The sequence below is a fragment of the Festucalex cinctus genome, chromosome 13 (genome assembly GCF_051991245.1).
Source record: "Festucalex cinctus isolate MCC-2025b chromosome 13, RoL_Fcin_1.0, whole genome shotgun sequence".
Classification (NCBI taxonomy): Eukaryota; Metazoa; Chordata; class Actinopteri; order Syngnathiformes; family Syngnathidae; genus Festucalex; species Festucalex cinctus.
Window position 1 is genome coordinate 10,727,993 of NC_135423.1, and position 19,008 is coordinate 10,747,000.

At 42.3% G+C, this 19,008-nt stretch overlaps 1 protein-coding gene across 1 annotated transcript in view; it reads left to right on the top strand.

The window, feature by feature from the left end:
* The window catches only part of arhgap35a (Rho GTPase activating protein 35a), a 58,605-nt gene that overhangs the window by 27,055 nt on the left and 12,542 nt on the right, over positions 1-19,008 (top strand). The window contains exons 2-3 of the mRNA XM_077540239.1: positions 8,572-12,421; positions 16,313-16,454. Coding sequence (XP_077396365.1) covers positions 8,684-12,421; positions 16,313-16,454 — 3,880 coding nt within the window. The 5' untranslated portion in view covers positions 8,572-8,683. The remainder of the gene's footprint in view (positions 1-8,571; positions 12,422-16,312; positions 16,455-19,008) is intronic.

Consider the following 19,008-nt stretch of genomic DNA (forward strand, 5'->3'; position numbering starts at 1 on the left):
CAAGACCATGTGCCTGTCCATTCTAAAACAACACGATTTATGACTTCACACTCCACTCGGCCATAATTGGCAGCATACTGTTTTTTTCCAACATATATATAGGAGCAATCCTTTTCAAGGATGGTCGACAGACAAATGAACAAAAGGAACTAGACCTTGTTTGCGTAGACGATAAGAGAGGCACTTGCCAAGGTGAAGTCGCACCTTTCTGAACTTCCGCAGTAAATATTTATTGAGTTGTTTTTTCCCCGTGAAATTCATGTTTGTGGGTACTGCTCTTTGAACACGGTGATTTGTGTGCAACTGATGTTCTTTTTGCACCAATCACATATATATCGTTTTTTGATCCCAATTAACTTTTTTTAGTGAATGCAAATATGAAACTTGTGATTTCCAATACATCCAATAAGGCCTAACAACCACTGCTTTAAATATATTTTAATGTAATAAAACAACCTTTTCAAAGTATTCCTGAGTTCTCACTCTGTCACTCATACAGTTAGCCAATGAGAGGTACATTGTACTTGCTTCAGATTGTTTGCTTTGGACTATAAAACTGACACAAAAAACAAAAACCTCTTTCGCAGTTGACAAGGCATATCTGATCTGTCCACTTACACTGCAGTTACATTTGGACTCGAGATAAACTTTTCAGTACATTTTCTTGTTATTGGTAAAAAGTCACATCTTTTAAAAATGTATTTCAAAGGGAATGGCAAATTCTCTCTCTTTGAATGTTGTAATGACAAACTGACTCATGAGTTCTGTTGTTGTTTGTGTGTCTCTAACTGTAGTACCCTGCATTGCAGTGTCTAGATTAGAAGTTGCTTGCTGCTGTATTAGACTTCATCAGAGCACATAAGGACTGAGCCAACTGAGTGGAAACGGCACCTATTGGGCCGTGTGTCATCTTGTGCTTCTGACAGGATGAGTTTTTTGGTGCTGTTGAAATATTGCTCCTTCTGTCTGCCTTTGCCTTCTCACACATGAGAACGTGACTAGAACAGGCCTTGTGCAGCTGTGGTGTTCACTGGCAGCCTGGCAACGCTTTTCTGAATACATCCTTAGAAATAGGTTTACACTATCTTTCATTTCCCTCGGGCTGACCCTTGTTCTCCATTTCTCTTTTTCTCATTTAATTGGACCCAAGACTCAGCAGTGCATGCGAATTACTCATGGTGGAGAAAGTGAGGTGTCTTAAAAAGCAGGATTTATTTAAACTTTGCCTAGTTAAGCAGAGTGCAGACAGGGCGTGTGTGAGATGTTGAAGGCACAACATCTACGTCTGGGCATATGGTGGACTTGTAGGGTGTACTGTTTTGTGTGTCTGTGTGTGAGGGACCATCTGTCCCCTAAGAGTGTAGCTGGGCGTATATGAATGCAATGCAGCATAATCTTTTCTAAGTGAATGTGTGAAAACCTGCTACTTCCAAGGCAACACAAGTAGCAACTTTAGCATCATTGCATGTTTACTATACTTTGGTGAGTGCTTATTAAAGGTCAAACTAATGAATTTCTTCAAAATGGGAGTAAAATCAATTAGAGTTGAATACTTGTTTGCTGTGCTTTTACAAAATCTGTAGTTTCTAATGAGCTGTATGAATATTCCTTCCGTTACAATTTGCTTTGATTACCTCATTTCAGTGTTTAATAGGCGGATTATGGCTTTGATTGATGTGTAAAACAAATCCTGGGATTACCAAATTTTGAGAGATTTTGCTGACTAAAGTATCATTTATATTAGTTCTCTGTGTGTATAACTCATGACATTTTTATCATGTAATTGCAGTGGAACGTCTTTATCTGTTTTAATATGATATGCGATTCTAATGGCATTTTTTCCCCCCGTCAATTATGGTAAAAATCAGTATTGTACGACTCCAGGGGCGTTCAAATATAGATATTCCACTGGACTTGTCATATCACATTAGGTCATGCACCTAACAGACAAATAAATGTGTTCAAAACTAAATGTAAAATCTTTCCTAAATGGCATCCAGATGTATGCATTGAAGGATATAAAGGGCTTTCCCCGCTTCTATGAGACTAACCGTCAACCCAATTACACTTGTACTTGGCGGCTCATTCAGGCGAAGCCTTTCAATCCCCTTCAACTAAGAAGTTGTCATAAGAAAGCACACAACAAGTGTATACATGCTCAGTGTCTCCTGCGGGTAATCCCATCCGGTGTACATATTTGCATGCTTGCGTTTGTTGCCGTTAGAGCTGTTTAAGTGCACTATCTTCAGGTGAGACGAGGGACGCACTTCGATGCATATTTGTTGAAACATATTTAGTTTATATGGTTAAAGATTATTATATACTGTGCACTCTAATCTCACCAGTAGACATTCTGCCAGCTGGTATTACAAAAGAGTGTAAGATGAAATGTTGAGGGTCATGAGTTTGTACTTGAGAAGAACACTGGATTTATCTCTTGTATCATCTTGGATTGTATAGCTTGTTTAGGTCATCTAACCTCTTGGACAAAGACTTTCAGTTTGTATATGGACTGATACGTCTAAGTCTGCAGATACATTCACAAATAATATATTGTTAAATTAATACATTTTGTAAGTGTCAAACAAGCTTGTGCTTGTAAACTCGCTGATGAAAAGTTCATATTTGTGAATGACGGCTAACAAATTGACCAAACTTTTAAAGGTTGTTCTTATTGTCTTGGAAGCACTTGAGTCCTATAATCTCCGCTCTCTTGTCGTCCACTTAGAGAGAAATGGCCTCCGCATTGAAGTAGACACCACGCTGTCACTACTTTTGGATAAATGTGCGACGCTGAGAGGATTTATAAGGCAGTAGTTTGAACTTCCAGCTGTCATAGTCCACCGGCACATTATATTTAGAGGTGCTATCAGCAAGACCTTCTGCTGCAGTGCAAGAGGTTAAATTAAACCGCCGTTACACACGTACTTTTCTCTGTCCTCTTATCCTTATACTTCTTCAAATAGTCTGTTCATTATCTTAAGAACCCCTTTTGATCCGACGTAGCCCGTGGTCGCCTCTCCCTTCTTGTCTTGTATCCTGCATTCTTATTTGTTGAGTGTGTTTGTTTGGAGTCTTTGTCCCGCTTATCCTTTCTTGTACCCTCATCCTGCATCCTTCCGCCCTCTGTCCATCTGTCTGCCACTCTCCTCGGGAGGTCTATTGGTGTTCGCTGTATCGCCACAGTGCCAGGCGGGCAGGGGGAAGGGGTGGAAGTGAGCTATAAGTAGAAAAGGACAGATAACCATCTTATGCTGTATATTCTCTTAAGCGGTGCAGTAATAAATGTAGGCTTATGTGCTTTATGTCCATATGTGCAGTGAGGTATGACAGACATGAAGGGATTTCTTAACGTTTCTCCGTAGTTGTTTTATCACCGTGCGATCGGATGGTACCAATGAACAGACAGCCCCATTTGCGACAGCGCAAATAACTCTAGCTAGTGTCTATAATCCCACTGCAAGTCTTGTAGATCAGACCATGAATGTGTGACTAATGATCTCTATTTTCACGTTTGCATGCAGACGGGCATTTTTGTTACATAATACATGCACAGGCAACAACAGCTATATACCTGCCCTAATATCATCCATTATTTTTTTTGTTGCAGAGAATTCCTTACTCTCTTTGGGTAAATCAGACCATCAAGGGGGTACATTTTCACCCTCTTGTTTTTGCATACCATGATGTCTCAGCAAAATAAATCTTACCACTGTGTTCAGCCGTGCCTTGAGGTGTGTTAAGAAAAGTTCCAGGCCTGGTGTCACAGAAGATATATTTCAAGTTTAAACTCTTAGGTGTTCTGTTATAAAGTAATCCCCCTCGAGTCTGAAGCACCTTCCCAGCCTTGTCTGTCACACCTTTATGCATGCATTCTTTCAGCATCCTCTGCACTGCCATTGTCTTGACCCGACAGGGACAGACTGGGAAGACAATTTGGCACGGAAAATATTTCTCACTTCTTTTTTGGGGGGGACCGACTTCTCAGTAAAGGCCTAAAATTACCGTTGTCCAACCCACCCCTCGAACCAGAGCATGAGTATTGCAGTTGCTCCAGCACAGCGATGTTCTTTGGGGCCAGGAACTGTTGAATCCTTGGGGCATTGTGAGCAGGCGCATATAATAATATAATAATGTAAAATATTTGGACACCGTATGTGTAGAAAAAGCACTCCATTTACCATTTAATTGTAATATACTGTGCTGTTGATTCTTTTGAATTTCTGTTTATTTAGTTCATTAATTTTTTTTTTAAACCCTGATAGAAATCTACTGCCCTCCGGAGTTCTGCAAATAAGCACCCTGAATTGCTGTATGATAAAATACTCTATTAATAATCATAATGATAGTTTAGTTATGCCTGCTATTGTTAGTTGTTGTTATTTAATAGGTGTGTCCATGGGCTCACTAGTGGTTGTACATCAGACCTGTTCGCAATTTGTACATTTGTCCTTCTGTACCATTTCAAAGTGGGAGCACATGACGACCAGGAAGTGGTCAAAGTGCAAGGAGTGTCCCTACCCACAGCTTCTATCTCCTGCCCTCAACCTCCAATTTCTTACTAATGGACAACACATCCCCCGAGACGGTGGTATGAATGGGGAGGAAGAGGATGATGGCCAGAGAGACAATCCTGACTGATGGGAATGGGAAATCTATAACATGAAGTTAATATTAGTGGGGGTGACAGCACACGAGCTGAACAACAATAAGGGCGAGGTTGGAGGAGGTGCTTGCATACTTGCATCATGCAGAAGTGAAAGAGGGAAAACATATTTGCACCAAATGGGAGGGGGAAAAAAGGTGAGAGGTAGACTTTCCCACTTTTGCCTTTCTACCACCATCATCGTCATCACAGTAGTCATGACCTTGTCAATTCCCCTCCCTCCTGAGTGGATTACGCTGTACCCGCAAAAGGCTGGCGAGGCAATCTCGCAAGCGTGATTCTTCAGTGAGCACCTTTCATTACAAAATATGTGGCAATCAGCAGAAAAAATTCAAATGCTACTGTCATTATGGAAATGATTTACCTCAAGGAATATCCCAGGGATATCTGGGGGATTAATCATTGATGTTGTCAGCGGCCGAGGTGCGCAATGTTCCCCTTCAGCAGCTAACATTCGTTAGTTTCTAGGAATAGTTGTCTTGAATTATTTTTCGCCTCATCTTGTGTTGTTGTTTCTTTGCATGTAGTTGGCAAGAGTGAGCTTTGGCTGGATCTCTGCCCTTCCTGAACTCTTGTTAGCTGTGTAATGAGAGGAATGCAGCTACCCCGTGAAGGCTCAAACAAGGCATTCCTCCATATGGACAATAAACAACACTAACAAGACTGTTATTGTTCGTCATTTATATCTTTCTTTTTCCTTTTCCTTTTTAACACATCTTCCATCCAGACTTCTAAGTAATCTTATGCATGTAAGGCCAATAGTTGATGACATGTTAGCAAGTCAGGTCCCCAAACATCATTGGGATTTCCAACAAACCACCACTTTTTAGCAGTCTTCTATTAAAACTGGTCTTGGGTAAATGGCCTCTTAGTGTTAGACCCTGACCCTTAACTCATCCACACTTTACCACACCCTGCCATTTCTTTCCTGAGGGGATTCCAGTGTGCAGCTCACATGCCCTGGGCCACTGACCTCTATCCCCTTCCCCTCCAAACCATTCTTCTCCATACCCTCATCCTCTCCCTGTGTGCTAACTTCCCACCCTCTGCCTCCTCCCCCAAATGACTCCTTCCAGTCCTTCCTGCACTTCTTCCACCACCTCCTATTCTCTCACTCTTGTTTTTCTGTTTACTGTCCAGTTTTTAAGCTGATATTCAAATAGCAGCACAGGCTGTAACCCATTTCTGCCTTAACTCTCGGCCCCGAGACACTGGTATGTGGTTGGACATGCGCACCAGACACCAAGCCTCGGGGCGGAGCAGCAAATAGCTTCTTCACAGCTCTAAAGCTAGTTCATTTAAGACTGTTGTGTTTTAAAGGTCTACCCAAACAGGGGAAAGTGTTTCCAAATGAATACATCTATTGTTTAAGAAATGCTGCTCTTAGTCTGCCAGTAGGCAGCATGCTGTTGAAATAGGCAGATTTGTGCAGTTTTATTGCCATTTGTGTTCTATTGTTCTGTCAGTTTCTCATAGGCATAGCAGTCAGTCTCAGGAACTGTTATTTATCCTCCACCTGCCGTTAAACTTTTCATCCCCACATCTTGTAAGATGGAGTTTTGTCATTGTCAATCAGATATTATAAAGCAAAAAACTGCTTTTGAGTTTGACTCTTCTGTTTTTGTTTTTTGCTTTTTGTTTTTGCCATTTTCACGAGGATGATGATGATCTCGTAGAAATGAAAGTTTGTCTCACTTTTTTAGGTTCACAAACAGCAATGTTGTCGTAATTAACATGAGCTGCTCAGTATATCTGGTATGAGAATTTGAGTGATTGCTCTAAAAATGTACACTTTGGTGGAGAAGCATTAATAAAATGTCTTTTTCTCAGTTGTTGGTAAAGATGGTTCTGTGAAAATTGGCCCTGAGACATAAATTGTTAACCATGTTGACACAAATAATTCCCATACAAAACACTACACTGTCCTACTACTGGGGCTCAAATGCCATCACGGATGTAGGAACTTAAGTGGTGACCAGCTAGATTTTATTGTCAGTAATGATCTCCAGCATGCTACAAAAGGGAATCATTTGACTATTCTCTTTGTGTCCACATGTCCAGGCATGTTTGCTTACCCTAATGTAGGTCAGCTGTCCCGCAGGTCTAAAGTAGGAAGTTCTCATGCCTGTTTGTCACTCAGGAGGCAGTTTTTGCCATAAAGATTCCTGCTGTTTACAGATTTAAGACGTTGAAAGCTCTGCCACCTTCCTTGTCTGTACTTTTAAATTGATCAGTGGTGTGTAAAGACACAAAAGGAAAAGCTAATGCACTGATAGGATAAGATTGTGTATTACATATTCCTGATGAAGAATAGACCATAACTAGGTCTACATGTTAGTACATTATTGCTATCATTTTGAGGGGGACTATATTTTGTTGCTGAAACACCTTGATAAATGTTTTATGCATATTTCCTCTGTCTAGCAACATCAAAAAACAAGGCATTCTTTTTGATAATGATTTCCTCTTTGTCTATTACCAGGCAAAACACGGTAGGGAATGTTTCCTTTGTAATTTAGATTAGATTTTTTTTTCTTATAGTAATTATAGAAAAGCCAGGTTGTAATGGCCTTGCTTTAACTGTCAGCTTTGAACTTTGATTAAGCAAATGCCACTCAGCTTTTTAAAATGAAACCGGAAATCCGCTTTGTATGCCATGGTTGACACATGACAGTTGTGTGGTTTCAACATGCAGTTGAACCACTGTTTTTTTTTGTTTTTTTTGTTTTTTTAATTTGAATTATTTATTATTTTGTAACTCCTGCTGCCTGTTCTCCTTCACCAACTGCCCCTCAAGAACAACAGATCCATACTTTTGAAGTTCAATGTTGAAAGATGAATGTGCATCCACAGACTATACAGCAGCAGTGCAGGCTTGGTTTGGTTTGATTTTATTCTTTCTCACTAGCAGTTCATGCTGAATAATAGTGTTCAGGTTTATTTTAGTGTATTAAATGCTTACGTTAAGACACGAATAAGAGTTGTGTTTGGCTGGCTGGCAGCTTTGGAAGAGTTGTGTGCCTTACAAATTGTGCTGTCAGCGAGATTCCTTCTAATGAAGAGAATTCTCGTCTCTTGTTGATTTATTTTTAGACCGTGTTTCATGACAGAATGCATTATATGCTGATTAAGCTACTAAATAAATGTGTACTTGTTCAGATGCTAACATAACACTAAATTGTTGCATCTACTGTTAGATGGCTGTTGGCACATTAGTGATTTTAAATCAGTTATATCTGATTTGTTTGCCATTTGAGAAAAGTAGGAAAACATGTTTTTGATTTTGAGACAAGTCAGCAAACAGACTTTCCTGCTTTTAAAATGCAGATGGCTTTCCCTAGTTGGCCAATTAGTAAGTTGGAACACTTGTATGCTTTCATCTATTTGTCGTGTGGATCTTTCGTTTGGGGTGATGGGAGTTTGATGTGCTAGTTTCTACTGCTGTGTATGTGTGTCATTATGCTGATAATGTTTCCTCTGAAAGCAGCAAGACCCACTACTTTTTTTTTTTTTTTTTTTTTTTTTACAGTAAGACCCAGATTGTTTTAATATATCAGTTAAGAGCCCCAAAATGTTGTCACAACAATGAGGATGCCCCCATTGTTCACAGTGTCATCCTGTTGAAGGGAGGAATTCTCTTTTGCTGAGCTAGAGATAGTTTAAGTAATGCATTGCATTCCAGCAGCTTTGCTATTGACCTAAATCTTTCCAGGAAACTGCCATTGAAGGAATGGGATCACAAATTAAACATGATTATCAGCACAGTCTATAGTAATTAAGATGAGAGGCTCTATAACTCCACTAATATAGTTTGTCATTTTAATGTGTTTTATTTCAGTGTCACTCGATTAATTCTATTTTCCCCTTCTCCCTTCCCCGTCTCCCTTCCTTTGTCTGTCTTACAGGGTCAGATCCGAGTACAGTGAAATCCTCTTGCATGGGATCCCTGTGTCCTTGGCAGCCTCCCTCTCTCGTCAGAGCTTGAGGCAAGCATGACAGGATGAGCTTCTGCCAGCGATGATGATGGCCAAAAAGCAAGATGTCCGGGCACCCATCTACAACCTGGTCGTGGTCGGGCTGTCCGGTACAGAGAAAGAAAAGGGCCAATGTGGAGTGGGCAAGTCCTGTCTGTGCAATCGCTTTGTTCGGCCAAGTGCTGATGATTTCTACCTGGACCACACCTCTGTTCTCAGCACCAGTGACTTTGGAGGCCGCGTAGTGAACAATGACCACTTTCTGTTCTGGGGAGAGGCTGGGAGGACCACGGAGGAGGGGCCAGAGTGCCGTATGAATGTTGTGGAACAGACCGAATTCATTGACGACCAGACATTCCAGCCACACCGAAGCACCGCACTGCAGCCATATATCAAGAGAGCCGCATCCACCAAGTTAGCTTCAGCTGAGAAGCTGATGTACTTTTGCACAGACCAGTTGGGGTTAGAGCAAGACTTTGAGCAGAAACAGATGCCTGAGGGCAAGCTCATGGTAGATGGATTCTTACTCTGTGTGGATGTTAGCAGGGGCATGAACCGCAGCTTTGAGGATCAGATGAAGTTTGTTACAAACCTGTACAACCAACTTGCCAAAACTAAGAAACCCGTGGTATTGGTTCTCACCAAATGTGATGAAGGAGTTGAGCGCTACATTAAGGACTCACACACCTTTGCGCTAGCAAAGAAAAACCTCCAGGTGGTCGAAACATCAGCACGCTCAAATGTCAATGTTGACTTAGCCTTTATGACACTTGTTCAACTAATTGACAAAGGTAGGGGAAAGCCCAAAATAATCCCTTACTTTGAGGCGCTGAAACAGCAGAGTCAACAGATTGCCTCAGCCAAGGACCGCTACGAGTGGCTTGTCAACCGAATTGTGAAGAACCATAATGAATTATGGCCCACTGTCAATCGTCGCATGCAGACAGCCCCAGAGTACAAGGACTATGTATTTCTTGAGGGGACAGCTAAAGCAAAGAAACTCTTCCAACAACATGTACATAGGCTAAAGCAAGATCATATAGAGAAACGCAGGAAAGCATATCTAAGTACCCTGCCACAGGCTTTGTCTATACTATTACCACAGTTGGATGAGATAGATCACTTGAGCTGGTCTGGAGTTCAGAAAGTACTGGAGACCAAGAGAGATTTTTCCCATTGGTTTGTTGTATTAGATGACACACCATGGGAGACCACGCCCCACATTGACAACATGGAGGATGATCGTATCCCCCAGGACCTCCTTGAAACTCGCACAGCTGAGGCTATTTATGAGACGCATCTAGAGCAGCTCAGGAATGACCGCAAACGAGCTGAAATGAGATGGGAGTTCAAGGAGAAGCTGAGTGTATCTCCATTCGTTACTCCAGGCAAACCATGGGAGGAGTCTCGGAGCTTCATCATGAATGAAGACTTCTACCAGTGGCTTGATGAAGCGGAATATCTGGATATCTACAACAAACACCAGAAGGAGATTATTGACAGAGCTAAAGAGGACTTCCAAGAACTGCTTCTTGAATACTCTGAGCTTTTTTATGAACTGGAGGTGGATGCAAAGCCAAGTAAAGAAAAGATGGGAGCCATTCAGGAAGTATTGGGCGAAGAACAAAGGTTTAAAGCCCTACAGAAGCTGCAGGCCGAGAGGGATGCTTTGGTATTGAAACATATACACTTTGTCTACCACCCGACAAAGGACACTTGCCCCAACAGCCCTCACTGTGTTGACTCTAAACTTGAACAGATACTTGCTTCCAGGTTCCCCACTCGCTACGCGTCACCAGATTGTTCAAGATTGGATGGGGGCAGGGCGGAAAGGATAAATCTGGTCATACTAGGGAAAGATGGTCTTGCCAGAGAGATGGCAAATGAAATCAGGGCATTGTGTACCAGTGATGATAGATATGTTTTAGATGGAAAGATATATGAATTAGCCCTTCGCCCCATAGAGGGCAATGTACGTCTGCCAGTTAATTCCTTCCACACACCAACCTTTGCACCCCATGGTTGTCTGTGTTTGTACAACTCAAAGGAGTCACTGTCATATGTCGTTGAGAGTGTTGAAAAGCTCAGAGAGTCAACCATAAGTAGAAGGGACAGAGAAAACATTTTAACCCAACTCCCACTTTTCCTCCTGCTTGTGACTAAGCGTGGGGTGGGTTCCATAGGGGATATTGGAGGAGAAACGGCTCAGACTCTTATCCAGCAAGGACTGCAGGTGGCTGCGAAGCAGCAGTGTCGTTACCTAGACCCAGCCTCCCCAGGCATGGGCTATGGGCGCAATTTCAATGAGAAGCATCTCAACCAGATGTTGAGAGGCCTCTTAGAGTCTCGGAGAAGCCTACGGAGCAGCTCACCACCCCTACCCCCTTCATTGACTGCCTTCAGAGACTCTCAGTCCCAACCAATTGTAGAATCAGACCTCAAGATTGTCATGTGCCTCATGTGTGGAGACACATACGATCTAGACCAGCTCCTTGCTCCTTTCTTGTTGCCCCAGCATTGTCGCCCTACTAGCAACCTCAACAGTGGCACCTCTGTCCTGCTGGATCTGAGTACAGGTGGTCAGAGGCAGTCGATTGAGCTGTCGTTGCTTTCCTTCCATTCCTCATTCTCTCTGCGCAAGACGAAGCTGGTCCATGGCTACATAGCGGTTTACTCTGCTCGCCGCAAAGCCTCTTTAGAAACTTTATGTGCTTTCCTCTGTGAGGTTCAAGACATCATTCCAGTCCAGTTGTTAGCAGTTGGGGAAAGCCAAATGGAGCTTTCAGACTCAGAATCGGCTAGGGAACAGGTCAGTCAGGGAGAGGAACTGGCTCATGAAATTGATGCAAGGTTTAACACAATTATATGCGGGCATGGTGGAGTTGTCGGCGGGCTTCATAAAATAGATCTTTTCCAATCTTTTCTCAAGGAGATAGTGGAGAAGCGCACTATTATTGAGGCTACACACATGTACGACAATGTAGCTGAAGCATGCACCAATGAGAGCACCAGCCCCCGCTGTGGCTCTCCCAGTCCAGTTAACATGCTTATGGACTCCGAAGATGATATTGACCCTTCACCACCTTACCCTACCCTTAGGGAAGACGGAAGTCTCGGCTCCCATTTGGTAAGCTTCAAGCTACCAGATCTTGATTCAAGTGATACATTTTCTGTCATTTCTGAGCTCAGCACTTTTGAGAGCAAGTTGAACAACAAGGTGCCTCCTCAAGTCAAACCTAAACCTGTCCGCAAAGTCAATCTTAGCCCTTACATGGAGCAGCAGACTGGCACCAACCGACGCTCCTTGCCTCAAGCTGTCACCTGGGCTCCAGGTAGTGACGGTGGCTACGATCCCTCGGACTATGCTGAGCCGATGGATGCTTTGAGTAAACCTCGACATGGAGAAGAGGAGAGCATTTACTCTGTCCCTCATGATAGCACGCAGGGTAAGATAATCACCATACGCAACGCCAGCAAAGGTCACGCCAATGGGAGTGCAGGGGGCAACGGGTCAGACAGTGAGGCTGATAGCAGCTCGTTGGAACGCAGAAGGAAGATGTCAGCCATTGGGATAAAGCCCAAACTTTACAGAGATAGATCTAAACGGCTTGGAAAGTTCAGCAGTTTTAGGACGAGCTTCTCAATAGGCAGCGACGATGAAATGGGGGGTCCACCCAAGGCTAGCCAAGACGATGGAGGAGCCCAAAAGGACAGTTCCATTGAGGAGAGCGAGGATCCTAAAAAGAGAAACATCCTGAAGAGCCTGCGCAGAAATACAAAGGTCAGTGTTTCTAAAGATTGAATGTGACTGTGTCAAGTTAATTGTGATAACACACTCGGAGAATGTCACTTTCAATGCTGTTCATATGAATTACATTGGATTGGGGGAGGACCTTTATATCTAGTCATTTCTTAAAAATAGGAATGCATAACACTGCTCACAATAGAGTATAAATCAACTGCATTCACTTGAAATAAAAATAAATACAAAAACAGTCCACACAAAGATACTTTTTCGATCTAGGCATACCTAATGAATTGCTGAGTGATTTATTATTTTATACACTTTATTATTTATTCAGTAAAGCAATTCATAAAGTGTTCATTAGTCCACAGTATTGCACATTAATATTAAACGAGTACACCGCTCTTGTAAGTCCTTTAAGAATTGTGTTTTCACAGCAGCCAACTCAACTCCTTTCTGAAAAGTGCAATGTAATTATTTTCCATATAATGTGCCACTTGTTATTTTGTTCTTGCGCACCAATACAGCACGTTTTGCGCATGCATATATTTATGGTTAGAGTAGAAGTATAATTAGGTGTTGGCAGAGAACCAACACCTGCTTCCTTTGGTGGATAACTTATCACTGAAGTTGAAGACTAATTAGTGTAATCTCTGCATTCGGGCTGCCTCGCACAGTGAAAACATGACAGACTTTAGAGGATCCTAAAAGCACATTTGCTACATTGTCCCTGACCGCTCTGTGAGATCCCTCCATACAAGCTGGTTATCAGAGGCAAAATAAAAACTCCGCTCATTAAACTCTGATTGCAGTTGGAAGACATTCACAGTCAATAAAGGCAGGCCTATTCACCTGCACTTTTTTTTAATGTTATTCTTTAAATGCAGACCAGTGTAAAAATTGTGAACACTTGCACTTTTCATCCACATGATTGCTAGCAATCATTTACAACTGTTATGTCACTGATACTACCTGATTCTGGACTGCAGTGTGTGACTCTGACATTGTAGGTTAAGAAAGTACATGCCCGAAATTTAACAATTACATTTTTGCCCTCAATAAAGCTTTTAAGGTGTTCATTCTTCATGTTAAAACAAAATGAATATGTATTTTGCCTTCAAGCTTGATTTTTCTCTTAACCTGGCATACTTAACTTGAGGCGTAAATGATATTTCCTTTGTGATCAGTGACAATGCTGCTCTTGCCAATTTAGACTTGACTCCTTTCAAGTGGAGTGTTTTTCGTAGGTATCACCCTCCACTCACTCTACTCCCCCAGCCCTGCAGTGACACTTTTGACCTTAAACTGTTTATCAGTCCTGGTATGCTGTTCTTTCTCTTGCACTGCATGGTACAGAAGGCCCTTGTGTCGATGTTGCACTTGTGCGCTAATTACCATGCCGGGTAGTAGGGTGGAACAGGTTTTCACACATTCATTGTGAGGTCTATGAAGTGTGTGAAGTCTGTCTTTTATCACTCAATGGCTACAACATCCAAGTGTTTTGTATTGTTTTTTTTTGTTTTTGTTTTTTTGTAAATTTGACTCATTATGCCTTATCAACAGCTTGGCAGCTAGGAAGCCAGATTGTTTACCGGCCACACTATCATGACGATGGCCCACAGTCTGTGACCTACATAAGCAAGGTTGCAGGCCCCCTTAGACTGACCTTTCCCTTGAACTCTGTGACCCCAGAATGGCGGCGGTGAAAATCAATAAAAGTGATCTACATGCATAGTATATTTTTCAAAACAAATCCAATCCTGCAGAGTTTGGATCATCATTTTTGCGCTAATTAGTGACTCTCAAATAGCATGTTTAGATATCCACATTAAACGCCATTGTTTCAGTCAAAAAAAGTGATCATTTTCTATCACAGTGTTTCTAACACAGCTGGCCCCACTAAAAAGGACTCCATTTACAATCTGCTCCAGCCTGGGATCCCCTCAGGGTACCCGGCAGTGTGGATGTTTTTGAGTTATCCGTTCATCTTGGGAAGTATACTGTGCTTTGACTTTTTAAGCAGTCAACACATCTGAGATCCGCTGTGAGCCCGAGGGTACCGCCAACTCTGAGTTGTGACGGCCAGCAACAAATAATTGAAACGGCTTTCCGAGTCCCATTCGCACCCCCCTCCATTTACCTGAGGCATCTGCAACCTGTGTGACAGTCTTGCTCTCCCTCCCTCACTCAGCGAGGGGCCGGAAACATTTCCCCGCGCTCTCTCCTGCAGCTTTTTTTCATTTGTCCTCAGCCTCCAAGTGGAATGTTTTGAATTCCTCTGTCACCTAGCTCCACTCGAGTGTCCTCATGCAAGAAGTAGGAGAGTGGGAGATTAGTCCGGCATAGACAACACAATCCTACAAAGATATTAAACTTCGCTGGGGAGAAATAAAGAGCGCAGACAGAGCTGACAATGTTCCTTTTTATTTAGATTGCTTGTTTTATGTCAGGACAGAGAGGCGTCAAAATCGTTTTGGAACAGAAGGCTGAACTGTTTTGTCAGTGTGCCACAAAGCACAAATGCTGTTGCCCTACAGAGCCATGTATTATTACGGTAGTGCAATTTGACTACTGCTATATGCGTCATCACGTATCAAAGGTAGTGTTTAACTAGGTTTGCATCTACAATGATCCCTGTGAAATTTTGAGGCAGCGATTTTGCTTTGATCTTTTTATATAATTGATTTAGGTCTGCAACTAACGATTAATTGTACAATTGATTAATCTGCCGACTATTTTGTTGATTAATCGATTTGTTTTCATTTCCAATCCCTTTATTTAAAAAAAATAAAAATCCAATTGACAGTGCAGAAAATGCACAAGCATAAATGAATTATGATTCACTTACTGTTTTGGTCTGTAACCTGTCAGGCAAAATTTGACAGTACAGTTAATACAGGTTTCATAATAGTGATAGTTGGAGCCTGCAATGGATTTATTAATCCCTCTTCAAACTTTTAAGGTCCTGCTAATGTCAGAGCAAGAGCCCTATTGACTTTGACTATATGGCTTTCAAGCTTCCTTAGCATTAATCCTTTCCAGTAAGTCAGCCATTGTGGCTGCTTTATGTCTGTCACATTTGCCCAAGAGCGGTTAATATCTGCAAATATTGGAGAGCAAGTGAGGCATCACTGAAGAGGCTGGATGGAAGACAATGACTAACAATGGGTCCATGCGAAGGACAACTTTGTTTATTCAGCTGCCAATGCGGCAAATGCACAGGTCAGTCTCTGTTCAGCTTCTCAGTCTTAATTAGAATTTCCTTGCTTGTGTCTCTGTGTATTGCTGTTTCACTGTGTGTAGGAGCAGGATGGAAAACCTTCAGTGTAGTGCAGTGAGGCCAGTATCTGGAGCAGAGGCCACTCTGGGCTCCGTCTCTCTAATGAGCTCTCCTCCACTGCTCTGTCAGGCCTGCTCTGCTGCTACTGTCTATGTGCCCAGCCAAGCATGCATCCCCGGCCCCACCAACCAGCCTGCCAGGACACAGCCTCGGGGGCCTGACAGACTTTACTAGAGATGCAGGCCTTGGGGGGGCTTTCAAAACATGTCCAGCCAAAACCATTAACGTTCAGTACAATTACGGTACAGCCATACGGAGGCAGGAAGAGAATGTTTGGGTGTTAAGGAATTACAGTTTGCTTGAACATATTTCCGATGGAGAAAAAAAATATGGCGGCGCCATAGTGATGTCTATCTTAGTGATATGCAGAACAGGCTGAAAACAGGATTGAACAAATGATTGCTTATCATATACGCTTTGAAGGAATGTGCGGCATGGGTGTGTGCTCGCTCATGTGTATACTTGCTACCGTAAGCTGTACGTGTTTCCATCCAATCAAAAGTCCTTTTGTTAGTGGTGTCAAACAAGCAAGACAAACCACTCAACTCTTGATTCCTCCCACCAATCTCGTCTTTAATTTCTTTCAGAAACAGCGAGCCAAGCCGAGACATTCCATCTCCAAACCTATTGAGAGCAACTACTTTGGAATGCCCCTGGTTACCGCGGTAACTCCAGAGAGGCCAATCCCAGTTTTCATTGAGAAGTGTATCCGATTTATTGAAACTACAGGTAAGAAGAGAAACGCAATTTGTTGTGACTGTGCACTACATGATCTTTTTGATTATTTTAAGTTGCCTCACTGTTGGGCCAAGGCAAATATTTGACATTTAAAAAAAGAAATCTCATGGTACTTTATTTTATATAGCGCTTTTCCACCTTACAAGACCATCAAATCGCAACTTGGGGTTCAGTATATTGCTCAAGGATACTTCGACGTGGTCAGTGTGGTCACAATGGCACGGGATCGAACCCACAACCTCTGGGTGTGAGAAAACCGCTCTACCACTGAGCCTCACTGCCCCATCATCATAGATAGTAAAACAAACATGATTAATTGATAGGGTAATATTTGATATCTGCAGCCATATATATACAGTAGTTCCTTGAAGTATCTGCTCCAACTTGTTGAACAGTTGAGGTTCGGCAAGCCAAACCAATTATCCCAGCTGTCATATAACATTAAATGATGCCCTTTTCAAAATATTTCTAAAGAGGCTTTACATAGCTTTCCATTCATATTCTTCAAAAGACCAGGACAAGGCAACCTGGGCTTTATTCAGCACGTGAGTTCATCGAAAACATTTCTGCTGCTTACTGACATTCCAGCTCGTTCCGCCTTTAATCTCTGCGCTGTTAAAAGCCCGTCCGTGTATGCGTGGATTACTCAAGCCTTACAAAACATCCATCGGCCTGCTGCATGTGGCTGAGCGGAGGCAAGTCTCCGAATAATGAGGCGTCACTTTAGGTTTCACCTTGCCGTGTTCACATGTGAAATGGAGCAGTTACAATAACTTCTGAGCGGGTTGAAAAAAAAAGATTTGTTTATGCTCGCGCTTCACCTGAGGTATTTCATTTGCAACTTTATACCTTCCAGTGTTTGATTTATTCAGTTTCCCTTCCTTGTCCTTCACTGACCTTGTTTCTGTACCTCTGATTCCCCCCACCCCCCACTCTCAACCTCCCTTCGTTCCCTTTGAGTACTTTCTACCTGTCATCTTTGATATCCTTCATCTATTTTTTCACATTTCTATTTCTCTGCAGTCTTATCACCTGTCTCCCTCTTGTATCCTTACATCTTTTTCTTCTCCTCAATCACATTCTTTTCATGTGTATTCCCGTAAATCAGAAATCATGATATGGTGTTTTAAAGTGAACCTAAATGGAAATGCACTCACCAGCTACTTCATTAAATACAACTGCACAATCTAATAAGGCCGACCAATTAATCCAACTCAAGTGGACATCAGCGTGGTAGAAAGCAATTTTCAAATTATAAAGACTGCAATTTTGAGGAAATAACAGCTTTTATTTTTTTATATGCTTATCTTAATTATTTATTTACTGTTGTGTCTAGATAACTTCACTGCTGAAGAAGTCCACTTTGAAATATTGTTTTCATGAGGCATATAAAGTTGAGGTAATAAAGTCACAGATGGGTTATTTTTGTAATATTATTGTTTTGATCTAATTTGATTGATTGACGTATGTTCACGCCACACGAGTTTGGAATTTTGTGATGTTGTCACATTCATCACTTAGTGAACACTTAAAAAGGGGGGAAATGAGATCGGTGGAAACGATCGGTTTATTTTCCAAGGATTGGCTGATCACCGATAAATCGGGCTCGATAAATTGGCAGGCCGATTGATCGGTGTGCCCCTACTATATATTCATATTCATAGGTGTACGTGAACTTAATGAAGTGTTCAGTGCATGTATTTTGCTTACATACCAGTACACGCTTTTCACACAATAGCACCGCCAACACACGGATGAGTGGGGGAAGAGGGGGGAAACCAGTAACAATGTATTATGAGCTTTTCGTAGCTGCTGTAAGTCAGACTTACTTATCTGCTATCTGTGTCTGCAATCTGCCGCTATAATGGTGCTTGCAGGAAATTACGATACAGTGCTGACACAGTGTTTGTCACCTTCGCGGCAGCTGATAATCAGCAGGCATTGTGAAGCTGACCCTGAGCTCGCCGCTTTGACCCACATCCTTACCCTCTCGTGTAAAAATACCTCCAGCAAAGAACCGGCTGGTGTGTCGCCTTTTATCCCATATTATCTCTAAAAATATCTTCAATAAACACTTATTTGTAAAGAATGATGGCCAACCTCACTATGAGCCCCCAGCCAGATTTAATCTGAAGAAGAAAGACATTTTTTTGACAGTTATTGTAACCGATTGTTCACATTTTGTTTATAGTGGCGGGTTTGGCGGTGCACAATGTTCTATTATATTTTCATTTTTTCCTTCTTTTTTTTTTTTGTAGACGTCATAGCCAAGTTCCCGTGTCCTTCGGATTAATGGTAGCGCTATTTGTGATTTTTGTAGAGTAGACGTGTTTGTATAAAATAAATCCATGCCAGGTTGCCGCTATCTGTCATCAGCTCTGGCTTTCGCTCAGCGTGATCGCTCACGTCCTGCCTATGGGTGCCGACGTGATATGGGCGAGCGTGTACGGGCATATCTGCCGGTCGTGTGAGCCTCCGCTGTGACGTAAAGGCCAGCACCCGCCGACCCGGCTGTCGCCATGGTGAGCGATGAAATCAGCCTCCG